This window comes from Salmo trutta, chromosome 6 (assembly GCF_901001165.1).
Source record: "Salmo trutta chromosome 6, fSalTru1.1, whole genome shotgun sequence".
Taxonomy (NCBI): domain Eukaryota; kingdom Metazoa; phylum Chordata; class Actinopteri; order Salmoniformes; family Salmonidae; genus Salmo; species Salmo trutta.
In genome coordinates, this window is record NC_042962.1 from 43,792,326 (window position 1) to 43,819,636 (window position 27,311).

General features: G+C 43.0%; 2 protein-coding genes across 3 annotated transcripts; one reads left to right on the forward strand and one right to left on the reverse strand.

Moving 5' to 3' along the window:
* Positions 1-131: 131 nt before the first annotated feature.
* aox5 (aldehyde oxidase 5) lies at positions 132-26,093 on the forward strand. Of its 2 annotated transcripts, none has more exons than XM_029756363.1 (33): positions 132-244; positions 1,832-1,889; positions 3,911-4,007; positions 4,196-4,304; positions 4,428-4,554; positions 4,724-4,785; positions 4,922-5,023; positions 5,851-5,931; positions 6,032-6,176; positions 6,345-6,437; positions 6,527-6,678; positions 7,239-7,332; positions 7,480-7,592; positions 7,913-8,097; positions 19,228-19,390; positions 19,579-19,668; positions 19,764-19,933; positions 20,522-20,648; positions 20,879-21,098; positions 21,192-21,316; positions 21,557-21,690; positions 21,920-22,007; positions 22,106-22,192; positions 22,391-22,582; positions 22,722-22,952; positions 23,466-23,690; positions 23,904-23,978; positions 24,085-24,137; positions 24,307-24,421; positions 24,595-24,660; positions 24,796-24,984; positions 25,198-25,365; positions 25,584-26,093. In XM_029756363.1, exons 1-33 carry the CDS (start codon positions 188-190, stop codon positions 25,632-25,634), a joined length of 4,044 nt encoding a protein of 1,347 aa, XP_029612223.1. In that variant the 5' UTR covers positions 132-187; the 3' UTR covers positions 25,635-26,093. The 2 variants fall into 2 exon arrangements, with proteins under 2 accessions (XP_029612223.1, XP_029612224.1); XM_029756364.1 differs by having other exon boundaries at positions 7,940-8,097.
* Positions 26,086-27,311, reverse strand: LOC115195971 (aldehyde oxidase 1-like). The gene is made up of 3 exons (XM_029756369.1): positions 27,079-27,311; positions 26,752-26,919; positions 26,086-26,498 (listed from the first exon to the last, which is right to left on the reverse strand). The coding sequence occupies exons 1-3, from the start codon at positions 27,226-27,228 to the stop codon at positions 26,445-26,447; spliced, it is 372 nt and encodes a 123-aa protein (XP_029612229.1). The 5' UTR covers positions 27,229-27,311; the 3' UTR covers positions 26,086-26,444.

The following is a 27,311-nucleotide window of genomic DNA, read 5'->3' on the forward strand; positions in this document are numbered from 1 at the left end:
GAGCTGACTTTGTGTGGGGGGGATATATGTAATGTTTCTTTGTCATGATATAACTTTGTTTGATAATGTGTGTAAATGATTGTCAAGCTCAAACCATGTGACGTTGGCCAATGCCAAAGGTATTTAAACTGCCACAAATGATAATTCAGAGACAGAGTTTCAGATTGCTGCTTTTGAGTAAATATCAATGATGTCTTCTCCCAACAGTTGCAGTGAATTGATTTTCTATGTAAATGGTCAAAAGGTAAGAAATTATATTTTTCTAATGTGTGACTACGGTAGACCAATTTTGATCTTTTGCCCTATTATTGGTCTTTTGACCAACCAAATTGGCTCCCGAGTAGTTCAGTGGTCTAAGGCACTGCATCTTGCTTGAGGCGTCAGTACAGACACCCTGGTTGGAATCCAGGCTGTATCACAACCGGCCGTGATTGGGAGTCCCATATGGTGGCGCGCAATTTTACCCAGGGTCGTCCGGGTTTGGCTGGTGTAGGCTGTCATTGTAAATAAGAATTTGTTCTTACCTATTTAAATTCTTATATTTTTTTACCAGATATTTTGCCAGTAATGGAGCAAAAGATCCAGACTATGCTTAGTCATATTGGATCAACACTTTATTTAGTCTCTATTAGATGTTGGTTTGACCATTTATTACAAAAACTACAAAAATCTCTGAAACTGGAAACACTTATCTCCCTCACTAGCTTTAAGCACCAGCTGTCAGAGCGGCTCACAGATCACTGCACCTGTACATAGCCCATCTATAATTTAGCCCAAACAACTACCCCTTCCCCTACTGTATTTATTTATTTATTTATTTAGCTCCTTTGCACCCCATTATTTCTATTTCTACTTTGCACTTTCTTCCACTACAAATCTACCGTTCAAGTGTTTTACTTGCTATATTGTATTTACTTTAGCACCATGGCCTTTCTTGCCTTTACCTCCCTTATCTCACCTCATTTGCTCACATTGTATATAGACTTATTTTTCTACTGTATTATTGACTGTATGTTTGTTTTACTCCATGTGTAACTCTGTGTTGTTGTATTTGTCGAACTGCTTTCCTTTATCTTGGCCAGGTCGCAATTGTAAATGAGAACTTGTTCTCAACTTGCCTACCTGGTTAAATAAAGGTGAAATAAAAAAATGTATAAAACATTATACTGTACTGGTCTTTTGGAATAACATTAGGCCACATTTTCAAACTGCAGAGGACAGTATATTTTCCTTTTGCTGAGCAGCTCAATTGACATTAGTTCCAAATGAAATTGAATAATAATTGTAAATTACGCAATGCAGTTGTCTGGTAAATGTCTATTGTGTTTGTGATACTTTCTATTATTTCTATGGTTAGTATGAGGAAATCATATCACTTCAACACTGTAAGAAAATATTAAACAAAAGGCAGCTTTCTAAAATGTATAATGTTGTATAATCTACAGTTTTTCTGCATCTGAAATATTTTCTTATACAGTATTCAATATATTGATACAGATTCCCCCAGTCCTCCCACCTCAAAATGTTGACTTTTATGTAAAGCACATGATTGTCAGCAGACTGATACACCAATGTCCTGATTATAGTCACAGATAATACTATAGATTAGATGCAGAGAGTATGACATTCTCAAGCCACCCGTGATATAATTTTGACTCTCCAGAGTGTTTCCTGTCTCCTGATGTAAATATGCCTTGTTACTGTTTTTTCACAGACAGAGGCTTTGTTGTCTTAGAATAGATTGTGATCTCTGTCTGTGTGTGTGTGTGTGTGTGTGTGTGTGTGTGTGTGTGTGTGTGCGTGTGCGTGTGCACTTGTGCACACATTTCAGATCTTAGAGAGGAATGCCGATCCAGAGGAGGTGCTCCTCAAATTCCTCAGAAGGAAAGGTACTTTTCCTCAACAAAATGATACCTTTTTTATATAAATAACAGCACATAATGTCTATGTTCATCAAATCAAATTTTATTGGTCACATACACATATTTAGCAGATGTTGTAACGAAATGCCAACAGTGCAGTTTTGGACAGGCAATGACGTAGTGGCATTGACTAAATACAGTAGAATAGAATACAGTATATACTGTACGTATGAGATGAGTAAAGCAGTATGTAAACATTATTAAAGTGACTAGTGTTCCATTATTAAAGTGGCCAGTGATTCCATGTCTATATATATATATATACTGCTCAAAAAAATAAAGGGAACACTTAAACAACACAATGTAACTCCAAGTCAATCACACTTCTGTGAAATCAAACTGTCCACTTAGGAAGCAACACTGATTGACAATAAATGTCACATGCTGTTGTGCAAATGGAATAGACAACAGGTGGAAATTATAGGCAATTAGCAAGACACCCCCAATAAAGGAGTGGTTCTGCAGGTGGGGACCACAAACCACTTCTCAGTTCCTATGCTTCCTGGCTGATGTTTTGGTCACTTTTGAATGCTGGCGGTGCTTTCACTCTAGTGGTAGCATGAGACGGAGTCTACAACCCACACAAGTGGCTCAGGTAGTGCAGGATGGCACATCAATGTGAGCTGTGGCAAGAAGGTTTGCTGTGTCTGTCAGCGTAGTGTCCAGAGCATGGAGGCGTTACCAGGAGACAGGCCAGTACATCAGGAGACGTGGAGGAGGCCGTAGGAGGGCAACAACCCAGCAGCAGGACCGCTACCGCCGCCTTTGTGCAATGAGGAGCAGGAGAAGCACTGCCAGAGCCCTGCAAAATGACCTCCAGCAGGCCACAAATGTACATGTGTCTGCTCAAATGGTCAGAAACAGACTCCATGAGGGTGGTATGAGGGCCCGACGTCCACAGGTGGGGGTTGTGCTTACAGCCCAACACCGTGCAGGACGTTTGGCATTTGCCAGAGAACACCAAGATTGGCAAATTCGCCACTGGCGCCCTGTGCTCTTCACAGATGAAAGCAGGTTCACACTGAGCATGTGACAGACGTGACAGAGTCTGGAGATGCCGTGGAGAACGTTCTGCTGCCTGCAACATCCTCCAGCATGACCGGTTTGGCGGTGGGTCAGTCATGGTGTGGGGTGGCATTTCTTTGGGGGGGCGCACAGCCCTCCATGTGCTCGCCAGAGGTAGCCTGACTGCCATTAGGTACCGAGATGAGATCCTCAGACCCCTTGTGAGACCATATGCTGGTGCGGTTGGCCCTGGGTTCCTCCTAATGCAAGACAATGCTAGACCTCATGTGGCTGGAGTGTGTCAGCAGTTCCTGCAAGAGGAAGGCATTGATGCTATGGACTGGCCTGCCCGTTCCCCAGACCTGAATCCAATTGAGCCCATCTGGGACATCATGTCTCGCTCCATCCACCAACGCCACGTTGCACCACAGACTGTCCAGGAGTTGGCGGATGCTTTAGTCCAGGTCTGGGAGGAGATCCCTCAGGAGACCATCCGCCACCTCATCAGGAGCATGCCCAGGCATTGTAGGGAGGTCATACAGGCACGTGGAGGCCACACACACTACTGAGCCTCATTTTGAGTTGTTTTAAGGACATTACATCAAAGTTGGATCAGCCTGTAGTGTGGTTTTCCACTTTAATTTTGAGTGTGACTCCAAATCCAGACCTCAATGGGTTGATAATTTGGATTTCCATTGATTATTTTTGTGTGATTTTGTTGTCAGTACATTCAACTATGTAAAGAAAAAAGTATTTAATAAGATTATATCTTTCATTCAGATCTAGGATGTGTTGTTTAAGTGTTCCCTTTATTTTTTGAGCAGTATATATATATATATATATATATATATATATATATATATATATATATATATATATATATATATATGGCAGCAGCCTCTAAGGTGCAGGGTTGAGTAGCAGTGAAAGTCATTTCAAAATGCTTAGGCAAAATCATCTACATGTGTCTCTTCTCTATATAGTGCTTCTAACTGGGACTAAGTATGGTTGTGGAGGGGGCGGATGTGGGGCCTGCACGGTCATGGTGTCCAGATATGACCAAATCCACAACAGAGTTCTGTATCCTTTCTTTCTAATAGTGCCCTCACAACCATATGTGGGAAGCAAACCATTTAATTTCATATTTTACTAAATAACACCGTCACAAAATATCATGACTGAGAAACATAGTTTTGGAATTAAAATTTCCATCACACTATTCTATTTGACACGGCACTGCTTGTTATATCCTTGACCACTGATCCTAGCCACTACACTGTTAACGCCTGTCTGCAGCCCATCTGCACACTGCATGGGGCTGCTGTGGTAACAGTGGAGGGTATTGGCAGCACCAAGACCAAACTGCATCCGGTTCAGGTAGGTCCTACTATAGGGTTATATAGGGTTTTGTGATCCTAAATCCTACAAGTGGAGCTCACCATTCATTGTGGCTGGATGATATTTTTTGTAAGGAAAGCTGATATGTCTATGTTCTTGCAGGAGCGTATAGCCAAGGCCCATGGCTCTCAGTGTGGTTTCTGTACTCCAGGCATGGTGATGTCCATGTACACTTTACTGAGGAACAAACCACATCCCACCATGGAAGACATCAGAGAGGCTCTAGGAGGTAATTAATTTATATTTTATAGATACAAATATAAAACATACGCTATTTATTATTATTATTATTTGTATCATCTTTAGTAGTCCAAAGGTCTCCACAAAAACATTGGCTGTAGGTTCATCGCTAGCTATTTTCAAACGTTATTGACAGTTTTTTGACCACATTCTCAAAGGAAACCTCTGCCGCTGTACTGGCTACAGGCCGATCATTGATGGATTCAAAACTTTCTGTGTTGTGAGTAATGCCTTTAACCTATTTCCAAAAGCTAGTTGTTTGATTCAAAGTACATTTCTCTTAACCAAAATGCACGTTTTCTCTTTTGATTACTTTGAAACATGTTCTGTAAAATGCATGTGTTACATATCACTAGGCATCAGAGAATGGAGAGGGATGTTGCCAGAATGGCCAGAATGGAGAATCAGGGGGAAAGTGCTGTATAGAGAATGGAACTAAGAAACACAAGGATAGTGATGTGAGTTAAATACTTTACATTTCCACCTAATGAATTCCAACCTTATACATGCGCAAGATGCGTTAGGGAATGGTATAGTCCCTTTAACCCAACGAGTCCCACCGTAACGCCAGCGTGTTTTGGACTTTTAATACCTTTAAACATTGTGTTTTTGAGCTACAGACTTCTGGGGTGAACCATTGGCTTTTATATTTCTTCTGCATCCATTAGTCTGTGTGATTAATGGGGATGAGCTAGAGTGGTGTTTGAGACAAGGGCGGATCCCGAAGGGGCGTGGGGCTGGGTCTTTTACAAAAATGTCTTTAGAGTTCGACTGGTTTCAGCTACAAACTGTTAAAAGCTGTCAATGAAAAGCTGAGACTCACAGATATGCACGTTTTGTGTCTGTTGTGGCATAGTGTCTATAATACGCTCACATAGTTGTCATTGACTAGTTGGATATTCATTTCCCAGTAAGCAAACCATTTCTGTACTAACAGCATTCATATAAATACGTTTTTGCTTTGGCAGGCCTTATTTTACGTCAATAAAAGTCATGAATGCTACTGTTTATGTCTAATTGTTTTGTGTAGTACTCTACTTGTAGCCCTGGTTGTCATGAAAATAAAATGGTAAAACATTTCATTGTCAGGCTAAATATAAGTGCTGGATATGCAGATAAATGAAAGTCCAAAGAATACCGTAACACTACTTCATGTAAATGTAATCACAGCATATAACTACGGTGGCCCAAGGGGCAAAGTAGCTTTTTCAATTGAGGGGTAGTTGAAATGATGACACCAGGAAAGAATGATTGTGTCCTAAATAAATGTTTGATACCTTGTCAGATCTCGGAGGAGCTGTTCCATATGGACAATGTTCTACCGCTTGACCCATCCCAGGACCTAATTTTCCCTCCAGAACTCATGGTACGTTAGATTCAGTCTTCACAGTAAAAAGACTTGTCTATTGTCAACTCAAACAGAACTAACTTGCAGAGAACTTTGATTTCACTCTTCTCTATACCAGATTATGGGAAAGAAACGTGCCTGTGGCAGTCTGTGTTTCCAAGGCGATAGGCTGAAGTTGATATCTCCAGTAGATCTGACCAATCTGCTTGAGTTGAAAACAGAATATTCTGAAGCCCCTGTGGTGGTTGGCAACACAACTATAGGTACTAACCTTTTGCTTTGCCGTCTTGCTTTTGTGTTTCAGAACTTTTCACTCTACCCGAAATATTTTGTCCTATTAAAAATACGTTGCACACGGTAGAAAATAAATATTCATCCTGACGACTACTAAGCAACATTGTATCTATTATGTGTGTATTTACTTTGAGCAGGACCAAATATGCAACTGAAAGGAGTCCATCATCCTCTCATCATCTATGCTGGGAGAGTTTCAGATTTACATACTGTGACGTGGGGGAAGGATGGTAGGTTTAGAAGTGTATTTATTGTCCGTTTATTGAAAGAACTTTTCAGCTTTTCGTCATCTACTTGCTGTGTGTTCATGTCCATGCAGGTGTGAGTATGGGGGCAGTCTGCACCCTGTCCAGCCTGAAGGAGGAGATGGAGAGGGCTGTGAGGGAGATGGAGGCAGAGAGAACCAGGGGGTACCAGGCCCTGCTACAGACCCTACGGTGTCTAGCAGGGAAACAGATCCGCAACATGGCTGTAAGCCCTACAACTATTACCCACAGATACAGATGTTCTATCATAATTTGACCAGTTTCTCATAGCAGGAAAGTAATCCTGCAGCAACAGTACACTTTAATTATTATGTGGATTATAATGAATGGACATTTTTGTATCGGCTGATACATTTTTAGTTAGGATAAATCAAGTCTGACTTTTTAAATTACCAACTTTAGAAGCCTTTTTAAACCTTGAATACACTAGAATTTGCATTTCCTCCTGCACAGGAAAATTCTCTGTGACAACACAATTATCAAATTAAGATAGCACACCTGTTTGTACCCAACAAACTTAACTGTGTTGGCTCAGATATTTTCTCCTCACGTTGTCCTTTTCAGCATGGTTCCAGAAATTAGGGTCAATGCGGAACCAGGCAAGCACAGACAGTACAACTTGGCTTGGCTATGTAGTGTGAAAAGTGTGTCGCTGGGCCACTGTCGTGCAATAGGCGTATGACATTAGACCACTGCATTACTCTTGCCTGAAAGCCTTATTGATGTGCTTTATTTGATCGGTTTTATGATGTCCCATGTCTACAGACCATTGGAGGCAATATCCTCAGTGCCAACCCAAAGTATGATCTCAATAGTGTTCTAGCTGCCTTGGACTGCACGCTGCAGGTCATGTCTAAAGGTACTGTTGGCCAAAGCATTGATTCTCCTTGATTTGATCCTTTTCTTTCAGTTCGTGATCATTCAATATCACATGATCTAAATGGGAAGGACATGGTTGATTGAGTGATGCCTAGATTCGTAGTATGAAACTGTCTTTTTGTTGTAGAAAATGGGACAAGGACGATTACTCTGAATGAAGAACTCTTCACTGGCTTTGGCAAGACAGCGCTTAGACCAGATGAAGTCCTCCTGTCCATTGACATCCCCTACTCCAAACCAGTGAGGAATAACTGCTTTAATCTCTCATACAAATACCACTCTGGATATTGATGATGACCTTAGTTTAACTCATAACTCCGACCTCTTTCTGTTGTGAATGTGATGTCAGCACAAAAGCATGATGCTTTATATAAAGCTTTGGGTACTGAAGATTTGGTTAATTGGTAAGTAAACATGAATAATCTGTTCCGAGGTTTTGAGGTTGGAGAAATGGTCTGACTGTATTGAGGATGACTTGATTATTGACTGTATTATGTCTGTTGACTGTATTATGTTTGTTGATTGTAGAACAGTATTTATTTTTACTTTGATCTCTGCAGTGGGAGTTTGTGTCCGCCTTCCGTCAGGCCCAGAGGAGGGAGTTTGCCTTCTCCATAGTCAACGCTGGGATGAAGGTGGTCTTCAGGGAGGGCACTAACATCGTGGAGTCTCTCAACATCTACTATGGAGGAGTGGGAGCCACACTGGTCAAGATTGGACGCACATGCCAGAAGCTTGTTGGACGGTATGTAGACTGACAACAACATACTTTACAGATATTGCAGACCTGGGTTCAAATATTTGATTATTTAAATACTTATTTTCTGTGTATTTGAGTATTTTCAAATAATGTGGCCCAAATTATCTGCAATTTCCTTTAAATAGCCTACTATTTCAAAGGTTTTTCAAATACTTATTTAAAGTACAATTTTCCAAATACCTGGGTTAAATGCATGGGGGGAGTGTATTTCAGTTAGTGTATTTGAGTATTTTCGAATACACGCCAATAGTTTCAACCTGGAATCCGGGGTAGACATAACATAGTAAATCCTGGATACTCCAATTAGCAGAGGTGGGACCAAGTCATTGTTTTACAAGTCACAAGTAAGTCTCAAGTCTTAGCACTCAAGTCCCAAGTCAAGACAGGCAAGTCCGAGTCAAGTCTCAAGTCAAGAAGGGTCAAGTATCAAGTCAATTCTCAAGTCCTAAACTTTGAGTTTCGAGTCCTAAACAAGTCATGTAATACCATTTCATATATTTAACAAGAGTAATAGTTAGTATATTACATTTACGCAAATCATTAATGCTTTTAAAAATATCTATATATTTATTACTTTCCAGATAAACATTATATTTCCATGGAAATGCATGCGTAGCCATGAGAAAGACCCCCCCCCCCCTCTCCCCCAATAGTGATCGACTATCGAGGATCGCTATGGGGCACAATCGGGCGATGTAGGCTTGTACACAATCGCCCAACCTTAACACACACACACACACACACACACACACTCTCTCTCTCTGTGTGGTTACAGTAGACTAACCTATGTCAATGGTTTTAGGAACAGCAGTAACATCAGGCAGGATTTAGGCTACCAACTGCCTAGCCAGTTATAGCTCACATTCCCACACTGAATGACTGTGTGGAGGCTCATTGATTTAACGTTACGTTAGCCTACATGATACACTAGTAAAGTAATAAAATATATAGCTGTCGGCTATATTATCCATGACTTTTCGTTCTTCGTAAATAGCATCATATCATTTTTAATATTTGGGCTTGGGGAGGGTATCAAGTCAGGTCGAGTCATAAGGCTGAAGTCCAAGTCAAGTCATGAGTCATTGGTGTTAAAGTCAAAGTCGAGTTGCAAGTCATCATATTTGTGACTCGAGTCTGACTCGAGTCCAAGTCATGTGACTCGAGTCCACACCTCTGCCAATTAGTATGATATGTTATGTTTCGTATGGTATTTATTACATTTTGGAATTCCATAATCCATTTTGTATGATATTTTACAATTTGTATATGTAATGAATTTTAATTCGAACTGTTAGGTTCTAATTTTTCAGAGTAAATAACTCACGCACACTAGAAAAGCTTAACCAAGTTTAAGTCTTCCCAAAGGGTCGACACAACTGTATTCAAAGACATGTTTCCACCACTACAAGTGTAAAAAAAATATACACTGCTCAAAAAAATAAAGGGAACACTTAAACAACACAATGTAACTCCAAGTCAATCACACTTCTGTGAAATCAAACTGTCTACTTAGGAAGCAACACTGATTGACAATACATTTCACATGCTGTTGTGCAAATGGAATAGACAACAGGTGGAAATTATAGGCAATTAGCAAGACAACCCCAATAAAGGAGTGGTTCTGCAGGTGGTAACCACAGACCAGTTCTCAGTTCCTATGCTTCCTGGCTGATGTTTTGGTCACTTTTGAATGCTGGCGGTGCTTTCACTCTAGTGGTAGCATGAGACGGAGTCTACAACCCACACAAGTGGCTCAGGTAGTGCAGCTCATCCAGGATGGCACATCAATGCGAGCTGTGGCAAGAAGGTTTGCTGTGTCTGTCAGCGTAGTGTCCAGAGCATGGAGGCGCTACCCGGAGACAGGCCAGTACATCAGGAGACGTGGAGGAGGCCGTAGCAACAACCCAGCAGCAGGACCGCTACCTCCGCCTTTGTGCAAGGAGGAGCAGGAGAAGCACTGCCAGAGCCCTGCAAAATGACCTCCAGCAGGCCACAAATGTGCATGTGTCTGCTCAAAAGGTCAGAAACAGACTCCATGAGGGTGGTATGAGGGCCCGACGTCCACAGGTGGGGGTTGTGCTTACAGCCTAACACCATGCAGGACGTTTGGCATTTGCCAGAGAACACCAAGATTGGCAAATTCGCCACTGGCGCCCTGTGCTCTTCACAGATGAAAGCAGGTTCACACTGAGCACGTGACAGACGTGACAGAGTCTGGAGATGCCGTGGAGAACGTTCTGCTGCCTGCAACATCCTCCAGCATGACCGGTTTGGCGGTGGGTCAGTCATGGTGTGGGGTGGCATTTCTTTGGGGGGCCGCACAGCCCTCCATGTGCTCGCCAGAGGTAGCCTGACTGCCATTAGGTACCGAGATGAGATCCTCAGACCCCTTGTGAGACCATATGCTGGTGCGGTTGGCCCCGGGTTCCTCCTAATGCAAGACAATGCTAGACCTCATGTGGCTGGAGTGTGTCAGCAGTTCCTGCAAGAGGAAGGCATTGATGCTATGGACTGGCCCACCCGTTCCCCAGACCTGAATCCAATTGAGCACATCTGGGACATCATGGCTCGCTCCATCCACCAACGTGGCGTTGGTGCCACGTTGCACCACAGACTGTCCAGGAGTTGGCGGATGCTTTAGTCCAGGTCTGGGAGGAGATCCCTCAGGAGACCATCTGCCACCTCATCAGGAGCATGCCCAGCCGTTGTAGGGAGGTCATACAGGCACGTGGAGGCCACACACACTACCGAGCCTCATTTTGACTTGTTTTAAGGACATTACATCAAAGTTGGATCAGACTGGAGTGTGGTTTTCCACTTTAATTTTGAGTGTGACTCCAAATCCAGACCTCCATGGGTTGATAAATTGGATTTCCATGGATTATTTTTGTGTGATTTTGTTGTCAGCACATTCAACTATGTAAAGAAAAAAGTATTTAATAAGATTATTTATTTCATTCAGATCTAGGATGTGTTGTTTAAGTGTTCCCTTTATTTTTTTGAGCAGTATATGTATGTATATATATCACTTAGTCTTATATATATATACTCCACTTTAGGCACCCCTCCTTCTCTCCAATCCTTACATCTTATGGTTCGACAGGAAGACTAAGTGATAGAGTAGTAAACCGTTCTTTCTCCCTTAAGGTGACCTGACCTGACCTCAACCCCCTTGATGTCTAATCCAATGCTCTCCACCTGTATCACCTATCGCACTCACGTGACTCCCTCCCTTCCACCCAGCACATTCCACAGCCACTCTGTCTTTCTACAGAGAACCGTTAACTTCTAACATAAAAACCAGTCTCTTTCACTCCTTTATATACCATGCTTCTGATCTATCATGTCTTTAGCATATCAATGTTCAAAGTTTACCCCGAATCCAACAGTCCCTCCTCTTGAACAATAGCCTCCTAATGTTCAATTTATAGAAATTTGGAAATTACTTAGAAATGGACAAACGATGATAATAAAACATGAATTTAAAAAACAAACAAATGATTATAAATGAACACACAATGATAAAAAAATGAACAAATATTATAAATGAACAAACAATGATAACGAAACATTCGCCGTGAGGTTTACAAACTCAGAGACTTATGGCCTCCGTTCTATGATCACGCCATACACAATTGTATTTACATCTCTCATCACACAACAAAATGCCATTCCAGCTCAATCTGTCTTGTTCTAAAATGGATTAAATATGTTTTTCTTCATAAAACTACACACAATACCCCATAATGGCAAAGCGAAAACAGTTTTTTATAAATGTTTGCAAAAAACAGAAATACCTTATTTACATAAGTATTCAGACCCTTTGCTATGAGACTCGAAATTGAGCTCAGGTGCATCCTGTTTCCATTGATCATCCTTAAGATGTTTCTACAACTTGATTTGAATCAACCTGTGGTAAATTCAATTGATTGGAAATTATTTGGAAAGGCACACACCTGTCTATATAAGGTCCCACAGTTGACAGTGCATGTCAGAGCAAAAACCAAGCCATGAGGTCGAAGGAATTGTCCGTAGAGCTCTAAGACAGGATTATGTCGAGGTACAGATCTGGGGAAGGGTACCAAAAAAAATGTCTACAGCATTGAAGTTCCCCAAGAACACAGTGTCCTCCATCATTCTTAAATGGAAAAAGTTTGGAACCACCAAGAATCTTCCTAGAGCTGGCCGCCCGGACAAACTGAGCAATCGGAGGAGAATGGCCTTGGTCAGGGAGGTGACCAAGAACCCGATGGTCACTCTGACAGAGCTCCAGAGTTCCACTGTGGAGATGGGAGAAGGACAACCATCTCTGCAGCACTCAACCAATCAGGCCTTTATGGTAGAGTGGCCAGACGGAAGCCACACCTCAGTAAAAGGCACATGACAGCCCGCTTGGAGTTTGCCAAAAGGCACCTAAGGACTCTCAGACCATGAGAAAGGAGATTCTCTGGTCTGATGAAACCAAGATTGAACTCTTTGGCCTGAATGCCAAGCATCACATCTGGAGGAAACCAGGCACTATCCCTACAGTCATGGATCCCTTTGGAACTTTCATTACGCACACCTGTCCCCTATTTCCCACTGATTAGTACTTGTATAAGTGTGCCCTTTGGTTTCCATTGGGCTGTCGATTATTGTTACAATGTCTGTTGGTGCGTGTGAGTACCTGTACTGTGTGTTTTGTGCTTTTGTGCCCTTGTGGATTTCGTAGATGATTACGGGTCTCGTCCCGTAATGTGTTATTTATTCAAGGTACTCCTCGCGCTTTTGTTTGGGTTTCAACCGTGTTTTTGTTACGTGTTTGTTTGGTCTTCGTCCCCGTGCATTTACACAGCACGCCGTAATTAATAAAAAAAACTATTACGCATTCCTGAGTCTGTCTCCCGAATCTCTTCATACCAGCGTGACATCTACGGTGAAGCACGGTGGTGGCAGCATCATGCTGTGGGGATGTTTTTCAGTGGTAGGGATTGGGAGACGAGTCAGGATTGAGGGAACGAGGAACGGAGCAAAGTACAGAGATATCCTTGATGAAAATCTGCTCCAGAGCGATCAGAACCTCAGACTGGGGAGAAAGTTCACCTTACAACAGGACAACGACCCTAAGCACACAGTCAAGACAACGCAGGAGTGGCTTCGGGACAAGTCTCTGAATGTCCTTGAATGGCTCAGTCACAGCCTGGACTTGAAACCAATCAAAGATCTCTTGAGAGACCTGAAAATAACTGTGCAGCGATGCTCCCCATCCAACCTGACAGAGCTTAAGAGGATCTGCAGAGAAGAATGGGAGAAACTCCCCAAATACAGCTGTGCCAAGCTTGTAGCGTCATACGCAAGAAGATTTGAGGCTGTAATCGCTGCCAAAGGTGGTTCAACAAAGTACTAAGTAAAGTGTCTGAATACTTACAGTACCAGTCAAGTTTGGACACACCTACTCATTCAAGGTTTTTTATTTATTTTGACTTTTCTACATTGTAGAATAATAGTGAATACATTAAAACGAAAATGAAATAGCACATATAGAATCATGTAGTTACCATAAAAGTGTTAAACAAGTCTAAATATATTTGAGATTCTTCTAAGTAGCCACCCTTTGCCTTGATGACAGCTTTGCACACCCTTGGCATTCTCTCAACCGGCTTCATGAGGTAGTCACCTGGAATGCATTTCAATTAACAGGTGTGCCTTGTTAAAAGTTAATTTGGGGAATTTCTTTCCTTCTTAATACGTTTGAGCCAATCAGTTGTCACACCAACCTTCGCTTTGGCTCCCCCTCTTGTCCAGCTCAGGCGTTCGGCGTCACCGGCCTTCCAACTGCTGCTGAACCTACTACTGGGAAACACCCTTCACTCATCAACCCCGGACTTGTCTCGACATCATTACACACACCTGGTTCCAATCCCCACTCTATCACTGTATATATACTCCCTCTGCCATTTGTCTTTGTTTTTTGTTTTCCTGAGAGGAATCTCTCTTACATTTTCCTGAGTACTTTATATTTTGCACTTTGGGTTCACCCTGTGCCATTTTGTTTATGAAAATATATTTTGAGCACAACAGCGTTTGGGTTACGTCCCGCTTTGATCTATGGTGCTTAAATAAATTCAGTAGTTCTAAACCTGCGACTGCCTCCTGCCTACTCTTTTCTACACCAGTGACAGAATGACAAACCCAAGAAAACAGGAAGCAGTAGGCCATTCCGACCTCTCCGCTGTAGGAGCGAAGCTCCGCCACCTCAACTCGTGCCTGGAGCGCCTTGGGACTGCGTTGGACGAGGTGCTCCGGGCCATACACCAACTGCAGGCTACACCAGCAACTTCCCAGCTCCCCGCGTCATTCCAGCCACCCCACCACCATCTATATCAAATCTACAAAATTCTACACATTTTGTTTGTTTCTTCAACTGCAGTTGCAAAAATCATCAAGCGATATGATGAAACTGTCTCTCATGATGACCGCCACAGTAAAGGAAGACCCAGAGTTACCTCTGCTGCAGAGGACAGGTTCATTAGAGCTAACTGCACCTCAGAAATTGCAGCCCAAATAAATGCTTCAGAGAGTTCAAGTAACAGACACATCTCAACATCAACTGTTCAGATGAGACTGCATGAATCAGGCTTTCATGGTCAAATTGCTGCAAAGAAACCACTACTAAAAAACATCAATAATAAGAAGAGACTTGCTTGAGCTAAGAAACAAGAAAAATGAATATTAAACGGGTGAAAATCTGTCCTTTTGTCTGATGAGTCCAACTTTTAGATTTTTGGTTCCAACTGCTGTGTCTTTGTGAGACGCAGAGTAGGTGAACGAATGGTCTCTGCATGTGTGGTTCCCATCGTGAAGCATGGAGGAGGAGGTGTGATGGTGCTATGCTGGTAACACTGTTGGTTAAAGGCACACTTAACCAGCATGGCTACTACAGCATTCTGCAGCGATACATCATCCCATCTGGTTTGCGCTTAGTTGGACTATCATTTGTTTTTCAACCGGACAATGACCTATAACACACCTCCAGTCTGTGAAAGGGCTATTTGACCAAGGAGAGTGATGGAGTGCTGCGTCAGATGACCTGTCCTCCACAATCACCCGACCTCAACCCAATTGAGTTGGTTTGGGATGAGTTGTACCGCAGAGTGAAGGAAATGCAGCCAACAAGTTCTCAGCATATGTGGTAACTCCTTCAAGACTATTGGAAAAGCATTCCTCATGAAGCTGGTAGAGAGAATGACAAAAGTGTTCAAAGCAGTCAAGGCGAAGGGTGGCTATTTGAAGAATCTCAAATATAAATACATTTTGATTTGTTTTTCACTTTTCTGGTTACTACATGATTCTATATGTGTATAAGTAAAAATAAAGAAAAATCCTTTAATGAGTAGGTGTGTCCAAATTTTGGACTGGTACTGTATGTATATGTGATATTTCAGTTTTTTTATTTTTAATAAATTAGCAAAAACTAATAAAAACCTGTTTTGGCTTTGTCATTATGGGGTATTGTGTGTAGATTGATGTGGGTAAAAACAAAAACATTTTAATCCATTTTAGAATAAGGCTGTACCGTAAAACAAAATGTGGAATAAGTTAAGAGTACTTTCCGAATGCACTGTATATAGTTATAAACATACTAAAATGTGCTCTAGTCAGTTTCCAACAGTCCCTCATCTGGATCGATGATCACTCACATGTTCTACGCCACCTCGAAAACATATTGACTTGAACAGGGAAGAGCGAGAATCCATGTTTAATAATTTCACAGCACCCTTGTTGAGAATGAGATTGGGGCAAGGACCACAAAGCCCGTACTATCAATGTCCCAATTATGGTTCGCCCAAGCTACAATCTAGTAGGTTTTCTGCTAACCTCCCTAGACTCACTGGATTCTTAATTAGTTTCAGAAACCACCTGCAGAATGAGCAGTGCACCCTCCCCTCACTTTGTGCTCTCCTCAGAGTTTAGGGGCAGCGCTCTGTCTCTCCTTCTCGTCTTTCCGAATCATAAGTAGAACTATTGGTAAATTATCCAAAACAAATTTAGAATGACAGTCCGTAGTGCTTCGCGTTGCGACTATCACTCGGCACTCATTCTTCTGGCGTTTTCTTCATTTGCTTCTTCAGATAGCTTTACAGTTCATCCTCCCAATGGCACACACGTAACTCATGCATGTCAAAGTGAATGGCCCTTGATAATGTCCCGATTTCAAAATCTGGGGAATAATCTGATTTTCCCAAACAGACGAGCCGCCAACACCATCCTTTACGGTCCATTCTGTCTTGTCCATTTTCCGACTAGTACACCAGCAGAATGAGAGAAATTTAGACGTGATCTCTCTCCATGCTCACTCCACATGGACGGACTCCGGACACATGCTGTATTCCTGAGAGAAAAGGCCATAGTGAACGCCATTGTTGCCATTATTTCAGCCAGTTAGAGGGGAAGGGGCTCACAGTGTTCTCGGTCTAATTATCCCTTCCATGCATCTAGATACCATCTGTGGTCACCTTCACCATAACCTTGAGAGAGGACAGACCAGAACAAAAGGGAATTTATGATTCAGGAAATCCAGACAAACTATTCACTGTATGACAAATTATTATGTTCCCAATATTCTTAATACAAATTTCTAAGACAAATGTCAAAGAGAATAACAACGCACTGTTGAAACCATTTTTCAAATTGGCTTATACTCCGTTATCATCAATCAATCAATCAATCCAATTTATTTATAAAGCCCTTCTTACATCAGCTGATGTCACAAAGTGCTGTACAGAAACCCAGCCTAAAACCCCAAACAGCAAGCAATGCAGGTGTAGAAGCTCGGTGGCTAGGAAAAACTCCCTAGAAAGGCCAGAACCTAGGAAGAAACCTAGAGAGGAACCAGGCTATGAGGGGTGGCCAGTCCTCTTCTGGCTGCGCCGGGTGGAGATTAAAACAGAACATGGCCAAGATGTTCAAATGTTCATAGATGACCAGCAGGGTCAAATAATAATAATCACAGTGGTTGTAGAGGGTGCAACAGGTCAGCACCTCAGGAGTAAATGTCAGTTTATATATATACTATTACCAATCTCTGTTGGATATTCATTACTTGCTTCACAGTCATTGTCTACTATTTTAAGATGAATATGCAGTAAATGGAGACAGATCTACTTTTTAACAATTTTAAAGGTAATTGTAGGTTTGGTAACCCCATTGCTGGTGCTTTTTTTTACCTCTACAATTACAATTGTTTATTTTACTCTACAAACACTTCCTCACAATATTACTCCATTATAATTACAGTTGTTTCTTTATAATACAGGAGTTGAGATATTCATTATTCACAAACTCCTCCTTCACACTAGTGTTCAATTCATACAACATATTCAGTAATAGTGATCTCTCCTTTCCTACAGTGAGGGAAAAAAGTATTTGATCCCCTGCTGATTTTGTACGTTTGCCCACTGACAAAGAAATGATCAGTCTATAATTTTAATGGAAGGTTAATTTGAACAGTGAGAGACAGAATAACAACAAAAAAATCCTGAAAAACGCATGTCAAAAATTGTATAAAATGATTTGCATTTTAATGAGGGAAATAAGTATTTGACCCCTCTGCAAAACATGACTTAGTACTTGGTGGCAAAACCCTTGTTGGCAATCACAGAGGTCAGACGTTTCTTGTAGTTGGCCACCAGGTTGGCACACATCTCAGGAGGGATTTTGTCCCACTCCTCTTTGCAGATCTTCTCCAAGTCATTAAGGTTTCGAGGCAGACGTTTGGCAACTCGAACCTTCAGCTCCCTCCACATATTTTCTATGGGATTAAGGTCTGGAGACTGGCTAGGCCACTCCAGGACCTTAATGTGCTTCTTCTTGAGCCACTCCTTTGTTGCCTTGGCCGTGTGTTTTGGGTCATTGTCATGCTGGAATACCCATCCATGACCCATTTTCAATGCCCTGGCTGAGGGAAGGAGATTCTCACCCAAGATTTGACGGTACATGGCCCCATCCATCGTCCCTTTGATGCGGTGAAGTTGTCCTGTCCCCTTAGCAGAAAAACACCCCCAAAGCATAATGTTTCCACCTCCATGTTTGACGGTGGGGATGGTGTTCTTGGGGTCATAGGCAGCATTCCTCCTCCTCCAAACACGGCGAGTTGAGTTGATGCCAAAGAGCTCCATTTTGGTCTGATCTGACCACAACACTTTCACCGAGTTGTCCTCTGAATCATTCAGATGTTCATTGGCAAACTTCAGACGGGCATGTATATGTGCTTTCTTGAGCAGGGGGACCTTGCGGGCGCTGCAGGATTTCAGTCCTTCACGACGTAGTGTGTTACCAATTGTTTTCTTGGTGACTATGGTCCCTGCTGCCTTGAGATCATTGACAAGATCCTCCCGTGTAGTTCTGGGCTGATTCCTCACCGTTCTCATGATCATTGCAACTCCACGAGGTGAGATCTTGCATGGAGCCCCAGGCCGAGGGAGATTGACTGTTCTTTTGTGTTTCTTCCATTTGCGAATAATTGCACCAACTGTTGTCACCTTCTCACCAAGCTGCTTGGCGATGGTCTTGTTGCCCATTCCAGCCTTGTGTAGGTCTACAATCTTGTCCCTGACATCATTGGAGAGCTCTTTGGTCTTGGCCATGGTGGAGAGTTTGGAATCTGATTGATTGATTGCTTCTGTGGACAGGTGTCTTTTATACAGGTAACAAGCTGAGATTTGGATCACTCCCTTTAAGAGTGTGCTCCTAATCTCAGCTCTTTACCTGTATAAAAGACACCTGGGAGCCAGAAATCTTTCTGATTGAGAGGGGGTCAAATACTTATTTCCCTCATTAAAATGCAAATCAATTTAGAACATTTTTGAAATGCGTTTTTCTGGATTTTTTTGTTGTTATTCTGTCTCTCACTGTTCAAATAAACCTACCATTAAAATTATAGACTGATCATTTCTTTGTCAGTGGGCAAACGTACAAAATCAGCAGGGGATCAAATACTTTTTTCTCTCACTGTATCTTCACACACACATCACATCAAACAGAATTAAATTAACCAAACTGAACTGAACTGGTGAACTTAACTGGTGATCTGGTGAACTTGTGAATTGCAATTGAAGTGTTGCTTGATTGCCTCAGGTCCTGGGGGGAGGAGCTTCTGGCTGATGCCTGCTGTCTTTTGGAGGAGGAGGTGGAGCTATCTGACTCTGCCCACGGAGGGAAGGTGGAATATCGCAAGACCCTTACCACCAGCTTCTTCTTCAAATTCTACATGCAGGTCCTCCAGGAGCTCAGAGAGAGGGTACATATACAGGACAGGCACAATCCTTAATTATATTTCAGCGAAACATCAAATCTGCCACTTGTTTTGCTGAATCTGAGGGATGTGACAATATTTGTGAGTAGCAATATTACATTGGCTCTCTAAAAGTTGTTTTACAATCATTTTTATTATGCTTCATGTTTCTTGATTTCTACCCAATTTTGCAGGATGTGAACGTGTGTCTTCTACCCCTTGAGTACCTCAGTGCTCTCAAGCCTTTCAAAAATGAAGTGCCCCAGGGACATCACTCTTTCCAGGTTTGCTATCAACAATGGCTTATATGTAAACAGTTACAACTTACTCCAATGGATGATGGTTGTATCCCCATAGTGTCTGTCTCTTTCCTCTGCAGCTTGTGTCCAATGCCCAATCCTCCCAGGACCCTGTGGGCCATCCCATGATGCACCAAGCAGCCTTCCATCAGGCTACAGGAGAGGCCCAGTATTACGATGACATACCACCTGTCCAGGGGGAACTCTTTGTCTTCATGGTGACCAGCACCAGAGCTCACGCCAAGATCATGTGAGTCTATGGTAGTGTGTCATTATTTGACTGTTTTTGGATTGGCCATACAAACTTCTACAGTTGGATCTGTATGATAAGATAATCACCTAAATCCAGACTCGTCTTTTAGAAATTGCATGTAGGTTTTCTTATTATTATAATATTTTTTCTCCCCAATTTCGTGATATCCAATTGGTAGTTACAGTCTTATCCCATCGCTGAATCTCCCGTACGGACTCAGGAGAGACGAAGGTCGAGAGCCATGCGTCCTCCAAAACACGCTTAACCCGGAAGCCAGCCGCACCAATGTGTCGGAGAAAACACTATACAACTGGCAACCGTGTCAGCGTGCATGAGCCCAGCCCGCCACAGGAGTTGCTAGAGCGCGATGGGGCAAGGACATCCCGTCCGTCTAAACTCTCCCCTAACCCGGACGACGCTGCAACAATTGTGTGCCACCTCATGGATTGCCCGGTCGCGGCCAGCTGCGACACAGCCTGGGATCGAATCCGGGTCTGTAGTGATGCCTCAAGCACTGCGCTGTGACACTCAGGAGGCCGCATGTAGGTTTTTTGATCATGTGTCTTTATTCCACTTCAAAATCAGCAACATTGACCCATCTGAAGCACTTGGCATGACTGGGGTAGTCACGTTCCTATCAGCTGGTGACGTCCCTGGTCAGAACCGACGGATGTTGTTCAATAACCCAGAGGAACTCTTTGCTGAGGAGGAGGTAGGCTACCGTACTGTACCCTCTCACTACCATTCCCAGTCTGTAGCACCGTACCATAGACAGAAAGTATGACCATGGCAATGACTGAGGATGATAATTGAGGAGAATGGAGAACCTCTGTTCTAATGGCATTTCTAATTATGAGAGGTCTATTATACTGTATATTGGCTTACCATGGTGGTTTTTGATTGATTGATTGATTGGGTTGTTGATTGGTTGTTCCTGTGCAGGTGTCTTGTGTGGGGCAGATCATTGGGGCTGTGGTAGCAGAGAGCAGAGAGCAGGCCAGGAGAGCAGCTCAAAGGGTAAAGGTCACCTACCAGGATCTACTTCCTGTCTTCTTCACAATAGAAGAGGCCATCCAGCATCAGTCCTTCTTTGACCTAAAGAGGAAGCTGGAGAGAGGAGACATGGACAAAGCCTTTGAGACAGTGGATCAGATTCTGGAGGGTAAAACGCAATGGTTTACGTCTGTGCATCTTCTTCTTCTAATGCGAGTTCGTCTTCAAATGTCTTGATGATATGTGATTGTGTTGTGAGCAGATGAGATCTACTTGGGAGGTCAGGAGCATTTCTACATGGAGACTCAGGGCCTTATTGCAGTGCCCAAAGGAGAGAATGGAGAACTGGAACTGTTTGTGGCCAGCCAGCATTCAGCATACACTCAGGTTAGACACACATAAACTATCTATGTTTTAGTTTTCTCCTCTGTTATGTAGCTAGCTACATTGGATATTGGCATCTTGTTAACCCTTTCCCGCCAATCGGAATCTTTGATTTTTGACACACGACTACCATCAGTGCCCCAATGCTGGTTGATTGATATGATCAGAAAAAAAGTATTCCAATCGAAATGTTATACCAACATGTTATTTGAATGTCCTTTTGTTTTGTCCCTGCAACCCCAGGAAGTGGTAGGAATCACTCTGGGCATCGACTCCAACAAGATCACATGTCACGTGAGGAGGTTGGGGGGAGCGTTCGGTGGCAAAGTCATGAAGATTGCCTCCCTCTCTGCTATCACTGCCATAGCTGCAGTCAAGTAAGAGCTTTCAACAGAGTGTTGATAACACACGTTAGTGGAATATAATACATTTAATAATACCTTGAATACATATAGTACATTGAATACATTCAGTATAATACCTTGAATACATATAATACATTGAATAATACCTTGAATACATGTAATACCTTGAATACATATAATACCTTGAATACATATAATACCTTGAATACTTAGAGTAAATATGCCTATGTTTTCATTGTAGGACAGGGCGAGCAGTACGCTGTGTTCTGGAACGTGGAGATGACATGCTGATCACCAGTGGCAGACACCCCTTCCTAGGAAAATACAAGGTATTGTAGAGTAGCCCTCTAGGATGAGCATCATCAACAACAACTGTATCATCAGTGGAATTTTACCTTAGCATTTCTAACGACCTGTTTTCTCTCAGGTGGGATACAACAACGATGGAACCATCATGGCAGCAGACATCACCTACTACAGTAACGGGGGGTGTACCCTGAATGAATCATCAGTCGTAAGCTTGTTAAGAACTTTGAATTCAATACTGCGTGTGACTCAATGGTTATCTGCGATTGTCCAATATATTGCCTGATATCAGTTGAAAGGTCCTAGAAAACAAGGACTGATGATTCTCACCACGTTTGAAAATGGACAGCAGAAACACCCTAGCTTAAGACACATTTTCATTTCCCTGTGATGTGCTGTGATTCAGATCATGGAGAAAGCCCTGCTTCACATGGACAATGGCTACAGGATCCCTAACCTGCGTGGGCGTGGCTTGGTGTGTAAGACCTACCTGCCCTCCTACACAGCGTTCCGAGGCTTCGGAGGACCCCAGGGACTCATGGTGATGGAGAGCGTGCTGCACGAGGTGGCTGTCAAATGTGGCCTCCCTCCACAGAAGGTTAGTGAGAGGTTAAGGGTCATGTTAGGTTAAGGGTCAGAGGTTAAGCGGTTAAGGGTCAGTTAGTTAATTACCCACCTTTCATCTATCCATCCAATCTTCCTACTGAAGATGAATGTGGCCTGGTGTGTCTCTGCAGGTGAGGGAGATCAACATGTACCGGGAGGAGGAGTGCTATACCCACCACAAGCAGCTCTTCTCCCCCCGCAACATGCTCCGTTGCTGGGACGAGTGTCTAGACAAGGCTGGGTACCACGATCGCCTCCAGGCCATCCAGCAGTTCAACACCTCCAACCGCTGGAAGAAGAGGGGCATCTCTGCTGTGCCTATGAAGTTCGGCGTCGGCTTCTCCAAAGGCTTCTACAACCAGGTGAGGATGAACTCCCTTTAAACATATGTCAAATTTAGAATGCCCCATGTTCATTTTTCCACTGTGCTAGGAAGATGCTCTGACAAAGGACATTGTTGACTGAAAGCTTAGCTCATTAAACACTGTAACCTGTGTCTGGTTCAGGTGTGCAGATACTTATTTTCATAGCTGTAAGTGCTTGTAAGTTACTGTGGAGAAATAACTTTTTAAATGTAACCTTTATTTAAACTAGGCAAGTCAGTTAAGAACCAATTCTTATTTACAATGACGGCCTACACCGGCCAAACCCGGACGACGCTGGGCCAATTGTGCGCTGCCCTATGGGACTCCTAAATACGGCCGGTTGTGATACAGTCTGGATTCGAACCAGGGTGACTGTAGTGACGCCTCTAGCACTGAGATGCAGCGCCTTAGACCGCTGCGCCACTCGGGAGCCCACAGTATAAACTGTGTTCATCCCCATAGAGATACAATTTAACAGTTGTTCCTTATCTTGTTCCACCTCTGCTCAAGGGTGCAGCTCTGGTCAACATCTACAAGGATGGCTCGGTGTTGGTGGCACACGGGGGCACAGAGATGGGTCAGGGAATCAACACAAAAGCCCTCCAGATTGCCAGTCGTATCCTGAAGGTGCCCATGTCCTCAATCCACATCAAAGAGACCTGTACGGGCAACATTCCCAATGCTGCACCCTCAGCAGCCTCCTTTGGCACGGATGCAGTGGGCATGGCAGTCAAGGTATTTCAACGAAGCCTGGTCTCCGATCTGTTTGTGTTGTCATGCCAACTGCCTTGGACAATGACCATAGGAGTTGGCAAGACTGCACAAACAGATCTGGGACCAGGCTAGCTCCAATGTTCTGTTATCACAGGCTTCTCATAGGCTTATAAAGACATATGGTATAGATGTGTTTATTGTACTCTTACCAAATGTTACTGTGTATGATTTTAGGATGCTTGTGAGAAACTGATGGGGCGCTTGAAGCCAGTCATGGAAAATCATCCCAAATATACATGGCAACAATGGGTAATCAACAAACATCCACCAGACTATAATAAACTCAATATAATGATGTTTTTGTGTCTATCTCAATAATGGTATAGCATACAATAACTTGCGTTCTTTCCCACAGATTTTTGAGGCTTATTGCCAGAAGGTCAGCTTATCTGCAACTGGCTTCTTCTTGTATGTACCCTATCAATACTGTAGACTGTAGTGTGTAATGAAGAAATGCAACATATCACCGACTGTTGTAAGACCGTGATCACTGCAATGGCACGATTTACGGCGCTCATATTAGGAACGTCTCAGTCACAAGTAGGCTATCCTAATACGGGCACCGTATGGGTTCCAGGGGACCTCACACGGGTGTGGACTGGGAGAACAGCGAGGGTCCAGCCTACTATTACTTCACCTTTGGGGCCTGCTGCTCAGAAGTGGAGATCGACTGTCTCACTGGAGATCACAAAGTACAGTAGTATTACCCTTGGTCTAAATCAGTGAAATGTTCATTAACACTACTTCGTACTGTACCTGCAGGCATCCCCTAGAACTTGCAATAAGCATGTATGAGCCTTTGTTTTATATGTTATGTCTTAAGGGCGTCATTGGCTTTATACAATTAGCTGTGTGTTTGTTGCAGAATCTCAGAACAGATATTGTGATGGATGTCGGGAGGAGCCTCAACCCAGCTCTAGATATAGGACAGGTACAGTACTGTCTACCACTCACAGGTCTAGTGGCTATATATTTCTACAGTATTATGGATCAATATAGGACATCTTCAGTAGCATACATTCCAATATGCCTTGAGACAGAGTTAACATGGTGCTATATATTCCAGATCGAGGGAGGCTTCGTCCAGGGCATAGGTCTGTACACCATAGAGGAGCTGCAGTTCTCTCCTGAGGGGGTTCTGATGACCAGGGGTCCGTCCCAGTACAAGATTCCTGCCCTCTGTGACATCCCTCCTCAGCTTAATGTCCACCTGCTAGCCAACGCACAGAACCCACATGCCATCTACAGTTCCAAGGCAAGACAAACGACATGACATCGCGTGACACATCCATAAAGGCATCAATTAGGCCTAAATACAGAGCATTTTTTGGACTGAACAATTTGCACCATGCCAAATTGTCAAAGTTCAAGTTTATTTTTCGTATAAAACACAATAAAATGCTTTCACTCAAGGTTCCTGAGGACTCACTTCCTAAGTGGTAATTGATGGTCGGCCATGTTGTTACAGGGTATAGGCGAGCCTCCAGTGTTCTTGGCCAGCACCATCTTCTTTGCCATAAAGGAGGCAGTTGCTGCAGCCCGTAGAGAGAGGGGGTTAGGGGACAGCTTCCCTCTAAGCTCCCCTGCTACTTCTGAGAGGATACGCATGGCCTGTGAGGACCAATTCACTGAGATGGTAATATTTCTTCATATCATAGGACTGTTTTTCCAGAGGACACAGATCAAGCTTAGTTCTAGACTAAAAAGTTGTTTGATGAAAATGCTCCATTGAACGTACTTTTTAGTTCAGGACTAGGCCACTAACTGGCCCATGTCTACTGTTTTGGTCTCACCAATACCCTTTCTCCAACAACATTCGTTTTAACGGCATTATATATCTTTTATTCTCTCAAGGCTCCATCTCCAAAGAAAGGAACATTCAAACCATGGAGTATCAACATATGAGTCAACTGAAGATGGTTTGGCAGCCTCGTCAGACCTGGGCTTGGCAGCCTCGTCAGACCTGGGCTTGGCAGCCTCGTCAGACCTGGGCTTGGCTCCAACCATTAATCATTCACCTGATCATAGTGTATTGTTCGGTCTTGGTGGGTTGCTTGCAGATTGTGTGCTTTTCTGGATGACTTGGAAATGTGTCTAGAATATGTGCTTGACGCTGTTGCTTGAAATGTCACTTTTGTCCTAGGACCTAGAGTAAGATAAATACACCATCTGGTGTTTGGTCGTGTATGTTTTGGGCTGTTTGTTAAAACTTTAACATCCTGCATCTGTGACCTACAGCCAAGTGCAGTCAACATACAGAACCCATATTAACCTAAAATTAGAACTGAACTTTGAGCGTTGGTTTAATTCTGTGCCCTAAAGCATTCTGATGTCTAACTGACTAATAAAGGATACATTTTTGAAGCATGTATTTTCGTATATTCAATTTGAGAAACATGAAACTTATTGAAAGTGAACTAAGGCATACATGATATTGGACGGATTCACAGGATGGACATACAATTGGACAACCCTACCTTTTACATCCAATTTAATTTGAGACAAACTTGTTTTTTTTAAGCAAAGTATAGGATGACAGCAAAAGCGTAGGCTTATTCTGTAATTTGATATTTAAAGTACCGCAATCATAGTGTCATTGATCCTTATTCAGCTAAATATAGAATTTCTATGTTAGTAACATTCTATGATTAGGTATTATTCCTTATGGCAGTGATCAATACCTCATTGATTGACAAAGCATAATGTTATTTTAATTCAGGGAATATTCAAAGCCCATGGTTGGAATGATTCTGGTTTGCTGGCTGGAATCTGGAAAAGAACAATAGTTGACATTATTCCTGAGCAGTAAGTTGGATTTCAAACAGTCATGGCTCCCATGTGAATAAGGTACAGTACATTGAACTGGTGACTTGCCGGTTCCATTTCACTCCCTACCACTAACTCATTTATGGAAGCAGTATGAAAACTCCATATTCAAATTGGCAAACATTGATGGGTTAGGGTCAAGCATTATGGGTTGGGGTAGGGAGCGAATTGAGACTGGCTGGTGGTATCGCCTTACCTTCTGAGTAAAGGGGATGTTACAGGCCAGACAGGTCCTCCCCGGGGTAGCAGGGCTGTCCAGGGTAAAGGGCCCCACCATACCAGCCTCTACCCGGGCTACTGCCACCGCGTCTTTAATGGCGAAGAACACAGAGCTACCCAGGAACAGCACTGGCTCTCCGATGCCCTGTAGAGAAGAAGATTTACTTTATCGTCAATTGAACTCGACAGAACATTCTTTACGGACCACTGTAGACGCCAAAGGTCTTGGTTAGACTCGGTTAAAGGCCATAACTAGTTTAACTATAGTTTTTCCTGGTCACACACACACACACCCTTCTCTCACCTTAGATGAGTAGATGGCATGTGGGTTGTCAGAGCCTGAAAGCAGGTAGATGTTGAACTGCAGTTGTATGTCACAGACAGCAGGGATCTTGTACTGGGTCGGGCCACGTGTGTACAACACTCCCGAGGGAGAGAACTTCAGCTCCTCCATGGTGTACAGTCCCAAACCCGGGATGAAAGTGCCATTAATCTGACCAATGTCTACAGAGGGGTTGATGCTCCTTCCAATATCCA